Genomic DNA, 17,408 nt, shown 5'->3' with positions numbered 1-17,408 from the left:
GGAGCCCCGGCACTGGGATGCAGCTGTGGGAGCCAAGCTGCTGCAAGAACCCATCTCTCCCAGAGAACTCTCCATATCCTGCTTGGAGGGTTTGGTGTCCCCAGCTGCCTTGGAGTAGCCAAGTCCCTGCCATTGGCAGCCACAGTCCCACGGCCACGTGCTGGCCCTGGAGAACAGCTGAGGTGCTGCTGGGGTCAGTGCTGCAGGTGCTGCACTCCCCATTAGCACGGAGCAAAGGCGTCAGGAGGAGTGTCTGAGTGACTTGGTGCCACCGTGCTGGCAATTAAAGACTCATCAACAGTGTGTTTCAAACAAGCACTCGGCAGCACACCACCCTTCCCAGTGCCTGCTGCTGAGGGAAGGGGATGCTCTGTGCAGTGCCCCTGGCACAGGGCTGAGGGTCAGTCCCCAGGCTGCTGAGCTCTCACCCCACTCTCCCCACACAGGTTTGACAGCGAGCTCTCGCAGGCGCATGAGGAGGCGCAGCGGGAACGGCTGCAGCGGGAGAAGCTGAGCCGAGAGAAGGATGTGCTGGTGGCTGAGGTCTTTGGCCTCAAGCAGCTGCTGGAGGTGAGTGGCCCCCGGCCCCCTCCCCAGCCTCCCAACCACCGGGTGCCCCGGGCTGACAGTGACCCTGTCTCTCACAGGACAAGGACTCGGACATCGCAGGGCTGACGCAGAAGGCGGAGGCGCTGGAGGCAGAGCTGCAGGACATCTCCTCCCAGGAGTCAAAGGACGAAGCCTCCCTGGCCAAGGTGAAGAAACAGCTGAGGGACCTGGAGGCGAAGGTCAAAGACCAGGAGGAGGAACTGGATGAGCAGGCTGGGACCATCCAGATGCTGGAGCAGGTACGATGGGGAGGGGCTAGGTTTCTGGGTGGGGTGGTTTCATGCAGGGCTGTTATTACCTGGGCCGGGCTTGCCTGGGAAGAGGAGGCGGTCGCCCTGAGCCCGGCGTCAGGCCAGGCATCGCCGTGGCCAACACGGCTCCCGGCCCTCCGTGCCATGGCCCGGCAGGTCACCATGGGGCGGGCAGCCCAGCTGGCCTCAGACCGGGGGGTTTTCAGGGTGAGTGGTGCCTGGACAGTGGCATTCAGGGGTCTCCACGTCCCCTTCACTCTGACCACATCCCCACCATTTTCAGGCAAAGCTGCGGCTGGAGATGGAGATGGAGCGGCTGCGGCAGACCCACGCCAAGGAGGTGGAGAGCCGTGATGAGGAGGTGGAGGAGATCCGGCAGTCATGTCAAAAGAAGGTAGGGCTCTGCTGCGGCCCCTCTGCCCAGGAGGGCCTGGGATGCATCCCCATGCCGGGGCCGGGTGCTGGGAGCTGCCAGCTGGGCACCGTCATGCAGCACCCGGCTCCCACGCAGCCGACCACAGCCCGGCTCCACCGGCCCGGCGGGTCCGACCAGTCCTTCTGCTGCCCCGGCCAGCTCACACTGGGCTTTGTGCCTCTGGTTGCGCAAACACCCGGCCGGTGGGGTCACCTGGTGTCCCTAGTGTGTGGGGACACGTGAGGAGGGGGGTCATGACCCCTCCCCACCGCTCTGACCAGCTGCCTCCTGGCTGTCCCCCAGCTGAAGCAGATGGAGGTGCAGCTGGAGGAGGAGTACGAGGACAAGCAAAAGGTGCTGAGAGAGAAGCGGGAGCTGGAGAGCAAGTTATCTGCTGTCAGCGAGCAGGTGGGGTGATGGGCAGCTGGGCACCTGCCTTGCTTTGGGGACCCTGAGGTGGCCATGGTGGGGTGGACACCCCTCAGGCATGGAACCATGGGAAGGTTTCCCCTGCCACAGGCCAACCAGCGGGACTTCGAGACGGAAAAGCGCCTGCGCCGGGATCTGAAGAGAACGAAGGCGCTGCTGGCTGATGCTCAGATCATGCTGGACCACCTGAAAAACAACGCACCCAGCAAGAGGGAGATCACCCAGCTCAAGAACCAGGTGTGCATCCAGACCCTCCCCAGACTGCAGGCTTTGAGGGACAGGGAGTGTCCCTGTTCCCTGGCCAGGCACTGAGCTATATCTCTGCAGCTGGAAGAGTCAGAGTTCACGTGCGCGGCCGCCGTCAAGGCCCGCAAATCCATGGAGGTGGAGATCGAGGACCTCCACCTGCAGATCGATGACCTTGCCAAGGCCAAGGCAGCGGTGAGTGGGTTTGGGGTGCCGTGAACTATGGTGGGGCCATGCCCCATTTGCACCCAGGGTGGCCCCACTCTGTTTGGAGTGGGTTTCGGGGGTGAGTGCTCAATTCCAGGGATGCTGCAAGAGACACGTGTGTCTCCCTGCAGCTGGAGGAGCAGCTGAGCCGACTGCAGCGGGAAAAGAATGAGGTGCAGAGCCGGCTGGAGGAGGACCAGGAGGACATGAATGAGCTGATGAAGAAGCACAAGGCAGCTGTGGCCCAGGTGAAGGGGGAGCAGCAGCTGCACCCACCCCACCCCCTCAAGGTGTCCCTTTTGGAGCTGGCCCAGTGGGATCCCCACTGATGGCCCTGGTGTGACCTGCAGGCGTCCCGGGACCTGGCACAGATGAATGACCTCCAGGCACAGCTGGAGGAGGTCAGCAAGGAGAAGCAGGAGCTGCAGGAGAAGGTGGGGATGCACCCTGAGTGAAGCCAGGGTGATGGGGGGCACCCAGAGACCTGCTGCCCACATCATGCAGGGCCCCCTGCACCGTGGGGATGCAGAGCAGTCCCATGGGAAGCTCTCCATCCAGATGGGAGCAGCATGTCCAGCAGCTCTCCTCCAGGACGGCGTGGCAGGGGGGGCAGGGTGATTGTGGTCGAGGCTGAGGCTGTGCCCTCTCCCGCAGCTGCAAGGTCTGCAGAGCCAGCTGGAGTTCCTGGAGCAGTCCATGGTGGACAAGTCACTGGTGAGCCGGCAAGAGGCCAAGATCCGTGAGCTGGAGACCAGGCTGGAGTTCGAGAGGACTCAAGTCAAGCGCCTGGAGGTAGTCACGGAGCTCCCCCTCTGCTCCAGCTGGGACAGGGGTGCAACAGGACCATAACGAACCTGCCTGAGGGTCTGCTGAGTGCCTCCCCTCCCCAGGACCCCCCACGCTGCAGCCGTCTCCCTCTGGCAGCCCATCCCCATCTCCACAGGGAGGACTCCCTGCAAGCACTGATAACAGTAATCCACCTCCCAGCCCGGCAAAGTGCTGCTCTTTCCCTGCATCGACTTAGGGAAATTATAGACTCCCCAGTCCCGCGAACGCAGCCTGTTTTATATTCTGCCTCCGCAGCTCTGCCGGGGAGCGCGGCAGCTTAGCTCTCCTCTTCATATTTTCCAAGCTATTATTTCCTTCCCCACTCTCTCTGCCGAGGCCATAAATATGCAGCGGCTGGCTCAGTGGCTGGGGGAGAACGGGAGCTATTTTTTCCCTACGTTACATGTTTTAATTACTTCACACACAGTTAAATCTATTTTTCCAATTCAACAAAGCCCGTGCTGTTGTTCTGCCCCTTCCCTGGCCCTGGGAGGGGATGGTTTCTCCTCCATCTCCTTTTGTAATTTTATGGGAGTGAGATCCATCCTCACATCATCTCCTGGTGGGTGTTGGGGTGAGGGTGGACCTGCAGGATGAGAGGTCTGTGGGGGGATTTGGGGTGACCCCGCTGCTCCGCAGAGCCTGGCCACGCGGCTGAAGGAGAACATGGAGAAGCTGACGGAGGAGCGGGATCAGCGCGCAGCCGCCGAGAACCGGGAGAAGGAGCAGAACAAGCGGCTGCAGCGGCAGCTCCGTGATGTCAAGGAGGAGATGGGCGAGCTGGCCAAGAAGGAGGCAGAAGCCAGCCGCAAGAAGCACGAGCTGGTGAGGCACCCATGATAGGGCCAGGCAGGGCACACGGGGGTGTTCTCTAAAGGAACCCAGCTCATCCCGTTCTCTCACTGCAGGAGATGGACCTGGAGAGCCTGGAAGCTGCCAACCAGAGCCTGCAGTCAGACCTGAAGCTGGCCTTCAAGCGCATCGGGGACCTGCAGGCAGCCATCGAGGATGAGATGGAGAGCGACAGCAATGAGGATCTCATCAACAGGTGAGAGCACGGAGCCCGGCTCTTGCGCGTCCCTGGGGCTCACCGCTTCCCCTCGCCACTTCAGAAATGCCACAGGGATCCCTCGGCTCTGCCTGGCCCTGGCAGGATGCTGTCTGTGCATCCATCCATGCATCGTGCACTCATGCATCTGTCCATGCACCCGTGTCTGTCCATCCGTGCATCGGGCACCTGTGCACACAGGCATCAGTCCATGCACCTGTGCATCCATCCCTCCGTCCACCCGCAGCCCCCATGAGCTTCAGCCACTTGTGGAGGTGCCTGAAGTGCATCCAGGATCCTGCCAGCTGGCTGGAAACAGCCCAGGGAGCCCCAGGAGCCAGGGCAGCACAAGCTGGCAGGAGGTTTGGGACGCTGGGATGCAGCCCAGCCCGGGATAGAATCATAGAATCATACAATTGTTTACGTTGGGAAGGACCTTCTGAGATCATCGACTCCAGCCATTAACTCAGCACTGCCATGTTAGCACTAAATCATGTCCCCAAGTGCCAATCCACACATTTTTTTAATGTTTCCAGGGAATGACTCCACCACTTCCCTGGACAGCCTGTTCCAATGCCTGACCACCCTTTTGGTGAAGAAATTTTCCCTAATATCCAAGGCACAATCTGAGGCCATGTCCTTTTGTCTTATTGCTTGTTCCTTGGGAGCAGAGCCTGACCCCCCTGGCTACAACCTCCTTTCAGGAAGTTGTAGAGGGTGAAAGTGCCCCCTGAGCCTCCTTTTCTCCAGGCTGAGTCCCCCAGCTCCCTCAACTGCTCCTCATCAAACTTGTGCTCCAGATCCTTCCCCAGCTCTGTTGCCTTTCTTTGGATATGCTCCAGCACCCAACCTGGGATGCTGGGATCCAGCTGGGTGCAACCCCACTCCAGGGGCACAGAGAAGCCTCACTTCCCTCCCCTGTCCCGTCCCCACCATTTAATTTGCCCACATCTATTCCCCACCCATTTGGTCTTTTTTTTTTTTTTTATAATTTTCCTTTCATTTGATTTCTTTTCTGTTGTGTTTCTCCCCCCTCCAACCCCCCCCGCCCCTCCAACCCCTCCCAGTTTGCAGGACATGGTGGCAAAGTATCAGAAAAGAAAGAGTAAACTGTGAGGAGCATCTCTTTCCTTCCTCCCCTCCCCTAACCTCCACCTCACCCCCAGGGGCCGGGGTCCCGCATGTCACTGGCCTAACTCTGCATGCCCTAACAGCATCCACGGCACAGCACGGCACAGCACATAACCACATCCCACGCATGGGGACAGGGCAAGCCCCTGGGATGGGCTGGGGGGGGGATGCTCTGCCGTGGCTGATGACAAATCTGTCAGAGTGGGGCGGCAGTGGAGCCCTGCTGCCACTAATTAATACCCCCATCCATGGTCGCTCCCACGACCCAGATCCTGCTTAACTAACGGCACGTTTGCCTGGACATAAACTGTGTTTGATGTGGAGCTTAATTCCGTTGGTCAGAAAACCTTAGCTGCCCTCAGAGCCTGTTTTTGGGGCTTGCTGGGGTTTTTTTTGGTGTCGTTCTGTGTCTTTTTGTTGTTTTTTTTTTTCCCCAAGCCCAGCGTTGCCTGGATGTATTGCAGGGGAGGGAGATGCGCAGGATGGAGTGCGGCTCGTTGCTCTGAATTTATAAAGAGAAGGATTCATATACAGGGTCTATTCCAGCCTGTCCCTTGTGCTGTTTGCTGTCATTCCCAGGCAGGGAATAAGCCCAAAACCAGGAGGATAAAAGGCTGTTTAAGATCCCTTCCTTGGAGTGGCCTGGTGGGAGCGGGGTGGCAAGAGGGGGACCACACTGCTTCCATTTCCATATAGATCCCACTGGTGCTGCCATAACCCTAATGAAAGCAGTAAGCGGTGAGGTATTAAGAGAGATTTATTCAGGGATGCTTTTAACGTGGAGGAATGGATTTTGCAATGCAGACAGCACCTTCTTTCTAAAGGCAATCAATATGGTTACAAACGGCCATTATAAATTAGATGGTTTAAGCCAGATAGGACTTTTTTTACGCCGGGACGTAAATCAGGGGCTCTCGGGCACGGCAGGGCTGTAAATCTGCCCGCTGTGCTCCCACGCCCGCTGTGCCAGAGTCGTTTCTGTTCCGCCTGCTAAACTCCTGTTTACCCGGGGCCATCAGCATTGCTCTTCCTCGCTGTAATTCTGCACGCGACGGCAGCCTGTAAAATGAACCCACTTATTTCCTTCCTGGTCCTGGAGTTGGAAATCTCCTGTGTTTCTGGAGCTGTGCCCTGCCTGATGCCCCAAAGCCAGGCCCTGCTGTCTCCAGCTCCAGAGCTGTGCAGTGATAGGGAGAGATGTTGGATAGAGGGTGCAAGAGCCCCTTGGGCAGGCGCAGGGGTGGTTTGGGGGTGCTTCAGGGAGCCCCTGCCTTGCAGGTTGAACTATGTGCATGCAGATTATGTCCCGGAGATGGAGCAGAACCATAGGATGGGGTTTCACCCATGCCAGGGTACACAGGCAGTGGGTACTGGAGGAGTTCAGTGCCCTCCAGTGCACTTTCATCTCTCCAGCACCCAAAACATCACTGCCCCACGCTGACCTCTTGCTTTCTCCCACCCTGACCCACTCCTCCGGCAGTGATGGTGACTCAGATGTGGACTCAGAGCTGGAGGAGCGCGTGGATGGGGTGAAGTCTTGGCTCTCCAAGAACAAAGGCTCCTCCAAAGCACTCTCGGATGACAGCAGCCTGAAGGGCAGCAGGTGGGTGCAGGGCTGGGCACGGGGCTGGTGGGCAGAGGACAGGCTGAGCTGTGCTGGGACATGGACAGGGTGGGTGCCCACGGGATGTGGGATTTGGTACCGTGTTCCCATCTGGTGTTTGTTGGCCAGGGAAGGGTTAATGCTGGTGAGCAGCTCAGTCTCCCTTGGGGACACACGTCCCCCCACCCAAGGGGACCTCCCTGGTCCCCCTTCCCTCATCCCACCCTGGAGGCATATGGGCATCCACAGCCCCCACCCCATCTGCCTCCTCAGGTCTTTCGATACTGAGCTTTAGCTCTGTGCAGCATTCCATCACTCCAGGACTGATTCCCTGCTCCATCCTGCCCTCCTCTTCAGCCCCACCCCATCCCTCTCCACACCTCTCAGAAAATGTTGGCAGAGGTGGGGAGCATGCCCAGGTGCACCCACGGCATGGGGCTGGGGCACACTACCCTTCCCCATGGAAAATGCTTGCCTGCTGAGCACAGATTGCTTTGCTTTTATCCAAACCCAATTTCCTAGCAGGGCTCCAGGAGTCCCAGGGGACTTCCTCCCTCTGCCGAGCAGGGGGGAAAGATCTGAGCTGGTTTCTGTTAATTGGTTTAATTTATTCAGCGGTGCAGATGTAAAACATTTTGTTATTGGAGATAATTCCACCTTTTCTGAAGTCGGGAATCAAACACAGCGGCTCCCGGTAGCCGACAATGAAATAAATTGAAGGCAACACTTTAAAGGGGAATCAAAGTGCTGGGCTAGAACAATTCCCACATTTACATGACATTTTTCCACGATGCCATTTCCCGCTGACGCAAATTGCCGAGGCCGCCTCGCAGCCCCCCCTTTGCCCGCTCATCTCCGTGTCTCTCTTGTCTCCCCGGTGCGTGCGGGGCCGCGGTGCCGCGGCACAGGTCAGCCCCGCCGGACGGCCCCGAGCCCGAGGAGCGGCCGGTGTCGGTGTTGAGCTCCCTCAGCTACAGGAAGCGGCCGGGCCTCAAGGATTCCATAGGCGGCCGCGGGGATGAGCAGACGCTGTTCAGCGCCCTGGGCGAGCGGCCGCCTTCCCCCGAGCGCCCTCCGCGCCGGCGGCCCGCGGCGGCGAGCCCCAGGACCGGGCGGCCGTCATCGCCCGCGCCTTCGCCGACGCCAGCGGCCGGGCTCGCCAAGGGCTGGACAAGCGGTGGTCCCTCTCGGCCACCGACGTAGAGAAAGCCTCCGTCGCCTCCGCCCCAGTGAGCCGCGTCTCCTCCGCCTCCTGGCGCGGGCTGGAGGACGGCGATGATGGGGACGAGGGGTGCTCGATGCTTAGCTTCGCCCTCTCCAGCCCCGGCAGCTTGCGGAGCCGGCGCGGGGGCCCGAGGGCCGCCCTGAGTCGCGGCTCTCCCTGGCCCGCAGCCGCCTGGATGAGGCGGACGAGGGGTCCCGCGGGCAGCCCCTCTTGGGGCGCAGCTTCTCTGTGCCCCCACGGCCCCGCAGCGCAGCCTCCGAGGAGGAGGGTCCTGGAGACGCCCGTCCCGTGCGGCACCGCTCCTACCTCGATCCCGACCTGGAAGCCGCCATCCAGGAGGTGCTGAGCTACCGTCCGCTGCTGGCCAGGGGCTGCTCCAGCCCCGAGGCCGACTCGGGGGACGACGGCCGGAGTGTCCGGAGTGTCAGGAGTGTCCGGAGTGCGGCCCCCCTGGGCGCCGCTGACCGCCCCTCCGGCAGCCTGCGCCGCTCCGCATCCGCCCTCGACTTCTCCCGGCACACCTGCCGGTGCCGCAGCAGCTCGGGCTCCTCTGAGGAGGAGGAGGAGCGGAAGAAGAAGAGCTCCAAGAAGCGTGCCAAGAAAAGCAAGAAGAAATCCAAGAAGAAGAAGAAGAAGCAGCAGTCATCATCCGAGTCCAGTTCCTCCTCCGAGTCCTCCTCCGGCTCCACCAGCTCCTACCGCAGCACCTCCAGTGTCAAGAAGGGCCCGCGGGCGGCGGGGGGCGAGGAGCCGACACGTCCTGCCCGGGGCAAGAAAGAGGAGAAGCAGCGGAAGAAGCAGGTGGACAGCCTGATGATGAAGTACCTGTACCGTCCCGAGAGCGACTGAGGCAGGAGGTGGGAGCGGTGTGTGCCGTGCAGCATGAACCTCCCCGTGTGCCACTAACCGCTCGCCCTAACCCTCTCCTGACTCTGGAGTTCTCCTCCGCCGGCATGGGGCACCCCGGGATGGGGCAGCCCTCTGTTCCTGCAGCAGCCCTGCTTTTGGGATGCTGCAGGGCATCCCGAACGCATCTCCATCTGTGGGGAGATCCCCGGCATGGCCGCAGCGGGACCAGCAGCTGCCCGTGCTGCCAGGACGCAGCGTGTTCAGGATTAGCAGCTGCGGGGCACCAGGAAGTGCTAATCCCTTCCTGGCTCCCCAGCCATCGACCGGGACACATCTGGATTTATTCCTTCAGGAAATTTTTAAGGGTTTGATGGGCAGCACAGCCCCCAGGAGCAGCGGGGAGTGGGGTGGGTACTAACACGCACCGACTGCAGTGTGTGAGCATGGATGGAGGCAGCACCCGCGGTGGGGGACCCAGAGTGGGCAACTGGAGCTCAGAGTTGCCCTGTGCCCTGTTGGGCGCCTATGATGGGAATTCGGGGTGTGAATGGCCTCAACCTGCAGGACTTTGGGGTTCTGCATGCTGTTTGATGCAGAGAGGAGGGTTTGCTGGGGCTCGCCAGCAGCGATTCCAGAGGAGGCTCATTCCTTTCTGATGGCTTGAATAGGAGAGCTGCTGGAGGAAGGGAAAGAAGCCTTTTGGAAATGTTGTCGCCGTTGGGCTGCCAGTCCCAGGGGCAGGGAAGGCATCATGGGGTACCGGGGGAGCAACACCCCCAGCACCCAGCCCTGGGCTCGGGTACAACCGGGACCCTCAGTCAGGGTGTCTGGGAGCGCTGGTGTTGGCATCCAGGGCCACGAGCTTTTTCCTGGGCAGGCTCAGCTCAGCCCCACTGCAGAGCAGGGGCTCAGCTCAGCGCAGCGAGGAGTTGTTTGCAGTGAGGCATGTCCCAAATATCTCGGAAAGAATAAAAAAGGAGGCAATCAAGGCTCCATCCAGCTGGCTGCCAGCGTGCTGGCTCACCGCAGCTCCCGCTGCAGCCGGAGGGGAGCTGTGCTCTGCAGCCAAGCCATGCTGGGGACATGGAGCCCCCCGTGACCCCCTCTAACCCTGCTCTCTCCCACAGCCCCACGAGCTCCCGGCACACCTTCACCTATGACAGATGGGACGATGAGCACGACGCCGGGGACAGCACACGTCGCTCCTCCCGCAGCTCCCCCAGTGCCAGCGAGGCGGAGAGCCGGGCTGCCGAGACCCCCGCCTAGCCCCCCACCGCCACTTCCCACCGCCCCGGGAACGCTCAGCTCCGGGGGCCGCCCCGGGCAGCCGGTATTTGGAGCCCCCGGCTCCAGCCATGGGAGGAGCAGCCCGGCCGGCTCGCTGGCTGCACCCCCCACCCTCCCACCTCCTGTCTGTCCTTGGCGGCGGAGCCGGCTGCTCCGGCACCCGGGATTTATTCCTCAGTGCCTGCTGGCTCCTTGTTTTATAACTTAAACTCCCCCCTTCGGCACCCTGCCGTCCTCTTACACCCCTTTTAGTTGAGCCAAAGACGTCTCTCGCTGGCCGGGCCCTGGGGAGCAGCCGCCCGGCAGCCGGGAAGGGGACATGGGGACAGGGTCCCACGTGCCCACCTGGGTTTTTTGTCACCCCCCAGCCCCCCACCTCTGCCTGGCTGTTTTGCACTAGCCCAGCTGTGCATTCTCCCCCCACCCCCTTTACTTTCATTATGAAAATAAACGTCATTTCTGGCTGGTGATACCGGCTGCTGCCTGTTCCATGTGCCTGGGGGGTCTCCCCGTTTTTGGGGGGGTGTTTGCATGGTGAAGAGGTCTGACGGAATGGATCCAGCTCCAGCAAGGATGCAGAGCTGCATGCAAAGGCCAAGTCTGGCTTCTTCCCTGAGCCTGCTGCACCCATGGGTGCTGCGGAGGGGGTGGGGAGGGGGGGGAAGCCCTCGTGGGTGCCAGTGCTGAATCATTTATCAATCTTCATAAATATGCAGATGAGCAGCGGGACAGAGCCTCTGCCTGCCGGCATTAAATAATTAACGCAGAGGAGATGATGATGTGCATTGCTGGCTGCCTGCACGGCTCAGCCTCGGCCCTGGCCGTGTGCTGTCCCTGTGCCATGTGCTGTGCCCTGCACCTGGCCCCGGGGACACCCCGCACCCTGGGGACCCCCCTCACTTCTTGGCAGGTTGTTTCCCTTTCCCCACCACCTCCTGGAAGCACACAGGCCAAGCTCGGTGCTCTCTGCCATAAAGCCACGCTGCGCTAATGCGCTTTCATTAAGTGGGAGCGATCTAATGATAATAAAATGGCACATTTAACATTAAAACATTTAACTTGACTCCTAAGCGAGTGTGTCTCTCCGCGCTGCTCCAGCTCCATCTTCATGAGGCTGACAAAGCTTCTTAATTTGTTCCCCAGGAGTGGGTGCTTGGTAGAGATTGCTTCGCACCGCATGGCATGGGGGATGCTGGGATGTGGGGAGGCAGGGTACCAAGATACAGGGATGTGGGGAAGCAAGGATGCAGCCGTGCTGGGATGGTGGAATATGGAGACATGGGGATGCTGGATATCTGGGGTGCGGGGCTGGAGGAGTGCAGTGTGTTGGGACTCCCCAAGGTGCAGGGAGGTGGAGATACATGGGGATGGAGCTGCACTGGGTGTGAGGATACTGGGATGCAGGAACACAGCTGCAGGCAAGTGCAATGCCATGGGGGCACGTCTGGAGCCCCACATCTACTGTGCAGCCGCAAGCACGCCGGGGAAGCGGGTGATGGCGAAGTGGGCCATGTTGTGGGATGGCTCCTCGCCCAGGCTCAGCTCACACAGCAACTTTCCCACCACTGGTGCCAGCTTGAACCCATGGCCTGTGGGAAGGAGAGGGAAGGTGGGGACACAACCATCCCCATGGCCCTGGACAGCTCTGGGGTGCTGGGCTGGGGGTGCAGCTGCCCTCGCTTACCTGAGAAGCCGGCGCCGATGACGATGTTGCTGAACTTGGGGTGCCGGTCCAGAATGAAATCTTCATCTGGAGTGTTCTGGGAAGCCAGGGTGTGAAGGTGAAGGGACAGGGTGGGGTCCACCTTCAGCTGGGGGAGGGCTCAGGATGGCTGGGTCTGTGCCCTGGGGCGGGTCTCACCGTGTAGAGGCAGGTCTCCATCACTGCCGGCTGGGTCTCCAGCCCAGGCAGATAGCTGCTGATGAAGCTGCTCAGGATGGCAATGTCAGGGTGGGGGGCACTCGAGGGGGCCTGATCCCGCTTCTCTGGGTCTGTGGGGCTGCCATGGTGGTGGCACACCTGGAGGACAACTGGTCAGGGCAGGCTGGTTAAGGAATCCCCCACCTTGAGCTGCACCCCGCTCACCTTCATCAGACCTGGGTACTCAATGGAGGGCAGCCCGTAGATGCCATGGGGGGCTTGGCTCAGCCCCAGGGTCAAGAAGCAGGGACTGACACTGCCCGAGCTGGCGCTCCCAGGTTGCTTCTCCCTCCAGTAGCAGACGTTGATGCGCAGGGGCTGGAATCACTCCATTAACTCTGGCCATGATTGTGCCACCCCCTTGTGCCACCAACCCTCACCTGCAGTGGCAGGCGGAGACCCAGTTGTTCCACGAGGGCACCGGTCCAGGCTCCAGCCGTGATGATGAGCCGGGGGGCTTTGTACACCCCAGCAGTGGTGGTGACAGTGACCGTGGCCCCAGGTTCGATGTGCAGCACCTTCTCCCCGTCCCGCAGGGTGCCCCCATGTCGGCGAAAGACCTCCTGGGGTAGGGGAGGGTGACGGGAGGTGGCTGCGAGGATAGAGCCAGGGGACCTCCATCCCATCCCAAATCATCCCATCCCCTCAGGAGCACCTACCTGCACCGCCCGCAGTGCCCGGTCAGCGAAGAGCACCCCGGCAGTGCTGTCCAACACGGCCACCTGGCCAGCTTGGAGCCGGAAGCCGGGGAAGCGCTGGGCCAGCGCCGTGGCGTCGAGGACCTCGTCAACACCCAGGCTCCTCCTGCAGGCCTCCAGCTCCGGCTCTCCCGGCAGCCCCAGCACCACCAGTCCCGTCTGCCTGCATCCCACCAGTCACGTCAGCTCGCCCTGCTCCCCACCCCCCGCTTGCTTTGCTCCTGGGGGAAACTGGGGCACGGTGACACCAGTGATACTTGGGATGTGCTACACCCTGGTGCTGGCGCACCCCACACTGGGATGCAGGTGATAAGGGCACAGCGCTTAGGGTGAGATGCATGGGGAGGGTCCGGACACTGACATCACACTCTCCCCCCTAAGTACAGCAAGAGCCATCAGCCCTGACCCCGGCACCGGAGGATCATTTAGATGCTCATTTCCTTAATGACATTTCCTTCATGGAGCCCCATAAATTACCAGGAACTGGCAGCTGCCTGCCAAGGAAGCCGCATCCCACCCAAAGGTCACCGCCCCCAGTCCCTCGGGGAGGGGACGGTGCCCGGCGGTGGCTGCGTCCCTGTCCCCATCACCTGTAGAGGGTGGTGCCGGTCTCGGCCTCCAGCTGCTGCCAGAGGCGGAAGCTGTCGGGCATCATGCGGGAGTAGTACTCCTGGGGGTAGGCGCTGCGGATGATGCGGCTCTGCCCATGCGAGCTGCCCCGAGAGTGGGGCAGGAGGAACTGTGGGGCAGAGAGGACATGGGGGTGACCACAGACACTGCCACCCTCAACCGCACCAGCCCCGTGTGCGTCAGCACCGTGCCGCACAAGGCACCTTGGGACACAGCCTGTCCTGTCAACCATGGCACCGGGAAACAGCAGGAAACGGGGGTCTTGGCGCTGGGGACATGAGGGTGCTGGTGCTGGGGACATGAGGGTGCTGGTGCTGGGGACATGAGGGTCTTGGCGCTGGGGACATGAGGGTGCTGGCACTGGGGACATGAGGGTACTGGCACTGGGAACTGCAGTGCCAGCAGCGGCTCTGCTCTGTGCCATGGTGGAGGGCAGCCAGGTCTGCGGGCACCCGCCCCAGCCTGTTGGGAATGGAGACGTGGCAGAATGGGGTCACCATACCTGCTCCAGCAGCAGAGTGTCCTTGTGGCGCTGGGCCAGGTGGTAGGCAGTGAAAGAGCCCTGGATGCCGGCCCCGATGACAATGACATCGTAGGTGGACTTCTGGGGCTGGCTTGGGGCAGCCATGCCTGTCCTCGTCCTCGTCCCTGCTGCTGTCCCTGTGGCCGCTGGGAGGTGAGCCAAGGGGAGGAACGGGGCAGAGTCCAGCCAAGCCGAGCGGGTGGTGGAGCCTTGGCCACCTTCCAGCTCTCTGGGGACACAGGGGCCACATTCTTGCTACCCCTTGGGGCTGGCCAGGCAGGAACATTCTCATTCCCCCACCAACACCAGCTCCTGGTCCCAGGGCAGGCAGTTCAGCTGATCAGAGTGAATGGGTAGGATAGACGTGAAGGAAAACTGCTTCCAATAAATCCCCCTTTCCACTGGTCACTGCTGGCTCCAGCTGTGGTGGGACACAGGGCTTCCATTTGTGCGGCAATGGGAAACTCCCCCCTTGCTTCCAGGCAAACAGGGTTTTTTTTTTCCCCTCCAGCACAATTTATTACAGCCATAAACCATTTTGTTGCCATCTTTTGTTGTTATTTTTTTAACGGGAGATAGGGGTGATTTAGGGCTCACCAGAGCTGCCAAGATGCGGCACGGAGCCCCATGGTGGATTTTGCAAATCTGTAAAATTTTGGGGTGTGATTGGGGTTTGGGAACAATGCCTTAGAGTGGAGGATAACACAGGCAGGGGCTGCCAGTTTTGCCCACTGCCACCACTGCCCCATGCTGCCTGACAGCTAATTAGGGGAATTAATTCACTCTGGCTTCTGCGGTGTAAAAGGCATTATTTACTGGTTAATTGTCGTTATTACAAAATGTTAAATATCATTATTTATTTTGCCACTTGCCTCTGGTGATGAATGAAGCATTGGGGAGCACTCGAGGCTCCCACCAGGTCACAGGGACACCCCAACATGGTGCAAAGGCAGAAACAGGCAGCTCGCATCGATGGGGAGGTGAGAGGAGGAGGATGGGCAGCACGGGCAGAGGTTGGGGTACCCCCCACACCCCTCATCCACCCCCCTGCCCATGACCACTACTGCAATGAGTGCATCCCAGTCTCAGCATTGCCACGATGCCCAGGGCTCTGCACCGCACAGGGCCCCGTTAAATCAGCACATCCTCGCTCGCCTTTGATGTTACAAATAATTCAGCAATTTCCCTGGGTTTCAGATGACTTTTTTTTTGCTTTGAATAGCCCCTCTACTTGCTCTTCCTTTTTTTGCTGGAACGATGAAGAATAATTAATTATCTGTGAAACGTTAAATGGTAAAAATGAACTCCTCTCCCGTTAGCGGTGTGGTAATGGAAGGGATGGGAAAGCCTCGCTTGTGAGGTTACAGAGATGGTGAGACCTTTGGTGGGATGCAAATCACCATCCTCAGGGCTCTGTGGGAACCCTCAAGCCATTTCTTTTGTTCTGCAGGTGACCCCAACCAGGTCTGATCCCAAGCATCAGGGAGGTCTGCACCCCCAGAGCCCAAAAAGTAGCTGCAGGGCCTCAACTTGCCTTAGGGTGAATTTTTGGGGAGTCCCTCAGCCCTGTGCCAGGGTCTCCATCATTCCTGCCATGTCCTTTTCACCTGGGTTTATACTGACTGGAGGCAATGCTTGTGGCAGCAAGAAATCCATTTCCCTAAGCAGCCGGCGTGGGTCAGGAGAGTTCAGTAAAAATGAAATATTCCATGCGGGCTGGGTGGATGGATGGGAAAATGCGGGGCTGGGAATGGCATGGGGAAGAGGAAATGGGGGCTTGGAGAACTGCCTGGCACAGGCTGTGGGAGCTGCCCCAGCTCAGATCCATGTTGTGCTGGGGAAATGGGGAATGAGGAACTTTGGCCAAGGCTGGGCAAGGATCAGATGCAGCTTGATGGGTGCTGGACTCTGGACCCACTGCACCCTTTTTGCCCACTCTACACTGGGACAGAAGTTTCCCAAAATCCCATCATCCATCTGTGCTGGCCTCATTTTTCACCAAGCACAAACCAAGACTTAAAAAAGAACTAGGGAGCAATGCTGTTCCCCAGGGAGCCGAGGGGAGCACAGCATCCTTCTCTCCCAGCTGCAACATGCTGGCTCCATGCACGCTCGCCCCCATTTTCCTCCCCAGACCTCTCCATTCCCAACCCTTTGATGGCACCTGCAAAGGATTGTTTGTTTTCTGTCAAAACCAACAGCAGCTGAAGGCAGCCCCTCATTAGCAGTCCAGGTACGTGCCTGGGGAAGCATCAGGCAGATTAAAATTATTTGAATATCATAATATTAGAAACTTCAATTTGGCCTCAAAATGCTCATCTTCCGAGCCCTACCAGGGCTGTGCTGCATTAAACATTGATGGCATTACCGGTGGATCAAAGTTTTGGGTTTAGAGCTGAAAGTGCTTTGCGGGAGAGCCGGCAGCACCCCCGGGATAAGAAGCATCCCGGCATCGCTTCCAGCCCCGCTCCCACCGCAGCCGTGGGGCTGGTGGCACAGACACAGTGCCGCGGTGTTGGTGGCACAGAGCCCATGCCATGGGACTGGCTGCTGCTCTGCTCTTGGTTCGCCGTGCCAAGCCATGCCGTTCTCCATGCAGGAATGATGCATGTCGGCAAAGCAGGACCTGGGATTAAAATTAAACCTCCACCGGAGCTGGCTGCGTGGGCCGTGTGTGCAGCGGGGCTGGCCGGGCTGCGGGGGATCCGGCGAGGCGAAGCCATCTGGGCTTTTGCAGGGATGGGGAGGGGGTTATTAAACAAAGAGCTGGGTTTTTTCATACTTTTAACACCCGCAAGAGCCGTCCATCAGCCAAGATGGAGCTGCTCGGTGCCGGTGCCAACACCATCTGCCCGCTGCAGGGCTGGCTGCCCACCGGGACCCCGAGGCGGGGGGCTGGGGAGGGGCTGTTGGACCCCCACCATAACGAATACCAGCCCTCCTCTGTGCTGTTCCGGGTCTAGGTGTCTCTGCTTGGGGGATGACGAACCGAGCCCTAATTTGGGCTATTTAGGGATAAGGAAGGGCAGCCTGGGGGGGTTGTGGTGAGAGTTCTGGTGGGTGGGGCGGCAGGATCTGGTGAGGTGGGTACCGAGCACCTTTGCCACAGCCCTCGGTGGCTCCCACCCCGAAGGGTTGTCGGGATTCGGGGAGGAAGGGGGGCTTAGGCGATCCCCCTCCCCCAGCCTTCCTCTCCAGCTTTAGCAGGCGCCGCACTCGAAGAGTTACGGCGTGGGGGTGGGGTAGCAGGGAGGAGCCCCCCCCTCCCAGCCTGCGGGATTGGAGGGCGCCGTGCTCGGAGACTTACGGCCACGGGTGGGTGGGGGGAGGCCCCCCCGCTTCATCCCTGGAATCAGCGAGCGCCTCACTTGGAGCATTACGGCAGTCCCCCCGCCCTGTCCTCGGGATTGGCGAGCGCCGCGCTCGGAGCATTACGGCGGCGGGATTTGAGGGGGAGGCGGGCAGAGCCCCCCCCCCCACACCCACCTCCCCCCATCCCCGGCGCTGG

At 60.3% G+C, this 17,408-nt stretch overlaps 3 protein-coding genes across 28 annotated transcripts in view; 2 read left to right on the top strand and 1 right to left on the bottom strand.

Moving 5' to 3' along the window:
* Positions 1-8,167, top strand: part of MYO18A (myosin XVIIIA) — a 34,238-nt gene extending 26,071 nt beyond the window's left edge. For 6 of the 26 annotated variants that reach the window (XM_039562748.1, XM_039562746.1, XM_039562744.1 and 3 more), the window contains 14 exons: positions 447-570; positions 648-848; positions 1,144-1,254; positions 1,579-1,683; positions 1,795-1,941; positions 2,032-2,145; positions 2,289-2,405; positions 2,508-2,591; positions 2,812-2,949; positions 3,625-3,810; positions 3,894-4,033; positions 5,101-5,145; positions 6,645-6,767; positions 7,676-8,165. In XM_039562748.1, coding sequence (XP_039418682.1) covers positions 447-570; positions 648-848; positions 1,144-1,254; positions 1,579-1,683; positions 1,795-1,941; positions 2,032-2,145; positions 2,289-2,405; positions 2,508-2,591; positions 2,812-2,949; positions 3,625-3,810; positions 3,894-4,033; positions 5,101-5,145; positions 6,645-6,767; positions 7,676-7,970 — 1,930 coding nt within the window. In that variant the 3' untranslated portion in view covers positions 7,971-8,165. Of the gene's footprint in view, positions 1-446; positions 571-647; positions 849-1,143; positions 1,255-1,578; positions 1,684-1,794; positions 1,942-2,031; positions 2,146-2,288; positions 2,406-2,507; positions 2,592-2,811; positions 2,950-3,624; positions 3,811-3,893; positions 4,034-5,100; positions 5,146-6,644; positions 6,768-7,675 lie in introns of all 26 variants that reach the window. The other 20 variants (XM_039562733.1, XM_039562737.1, XM_039562735.1 and 17 more) reach the window with 6 other exon arrangements.
* Positions 8,074-10,055, top strand: LOC120411036 (suppressor protein SRP40-like; the record flags this gene model as incomplete). The annotated part of the gene is made up of 2 exons (XM_039563170.1): positions 8,074-8,849; positions 9,969-10,055. A coding segment is annotated over one exon (768 nt), but the record flags the coding sequence as incomplete, so codon positions are not given.
* A 718-nt stretch (positions 10,056-10,773) lies between these two features.
* Positions 10,774-14,060, bottom strand: PIPOX (pipecolic acid and sarcosine oxidase). The gene is made up of 8 exons (XM_010402418.4): positions 13,880-14,060; positions 13,338-13,486; positions 12,709-12,910; positions 12,430-12,612; positions 12,215-12,367; positions 11,990-12,148; positions 11,813-11,888; positions 10,774-11,717 (listed from the first exon to the last, which is right to left on the bottom strand). Exons 1-8 carry the CDS (start codon positions 14,003-14,005, stop codon positions 11,587-11,589), a joined length of 1,179 nt encoding a protein of 392 aa, XP_010400720.2. The 5' UTR covers positions 14,006-14,060; the 3' UTR covers positions 10,774-11,586.
* Between the last annotated feature and the right edge of the window lie 3,348 nt (positions 14,061-17,408).

The sequence above is a fragment of the Corvus cornix genome, chromosome 19 (assembly GCF_000738735.6).
Source record: "Corvus cornix cornix isolate S_Up_H32 chromosome 19, ASM73873v5, whole genome shotgun sequence".
In the NCBI taxonomy this organism is placed as follows: Eukaryota; Metazoa; Chordata; class Aves; order Passeriformes; family Corvidae; genus Corvus; species Corvus cornix.
This window is presented reverse-complemented; position numbering and strand designations above follow the sequence as displayed.

Excerpts from the sequence above, each read along its gene's own strand:
- PIPOX (XM_010402418.4), bottom strand. The coding sequence starts at position 14,005 with ATGGCTGCCCCAAGCCAGCCCCAGAAGTCCACCTACGATGTCATTGTC. Across the intron at positions 12,368-12,429 it reads GTCTCCGCCTGCCACTGCAG|CCCCTGCGCATCAACGTCTG; the intron begins GTGAGGGTTGGT and ends GAGTGATTCCAG. Across the intron at positions 11,718-11,812 it reads CATCGGCGCCGGCTTCTCAG|GCCATGGGTTCAAGCTGGCA; the intron begins GTAAGCGAGGGC and ends TCCTTCCCACAG.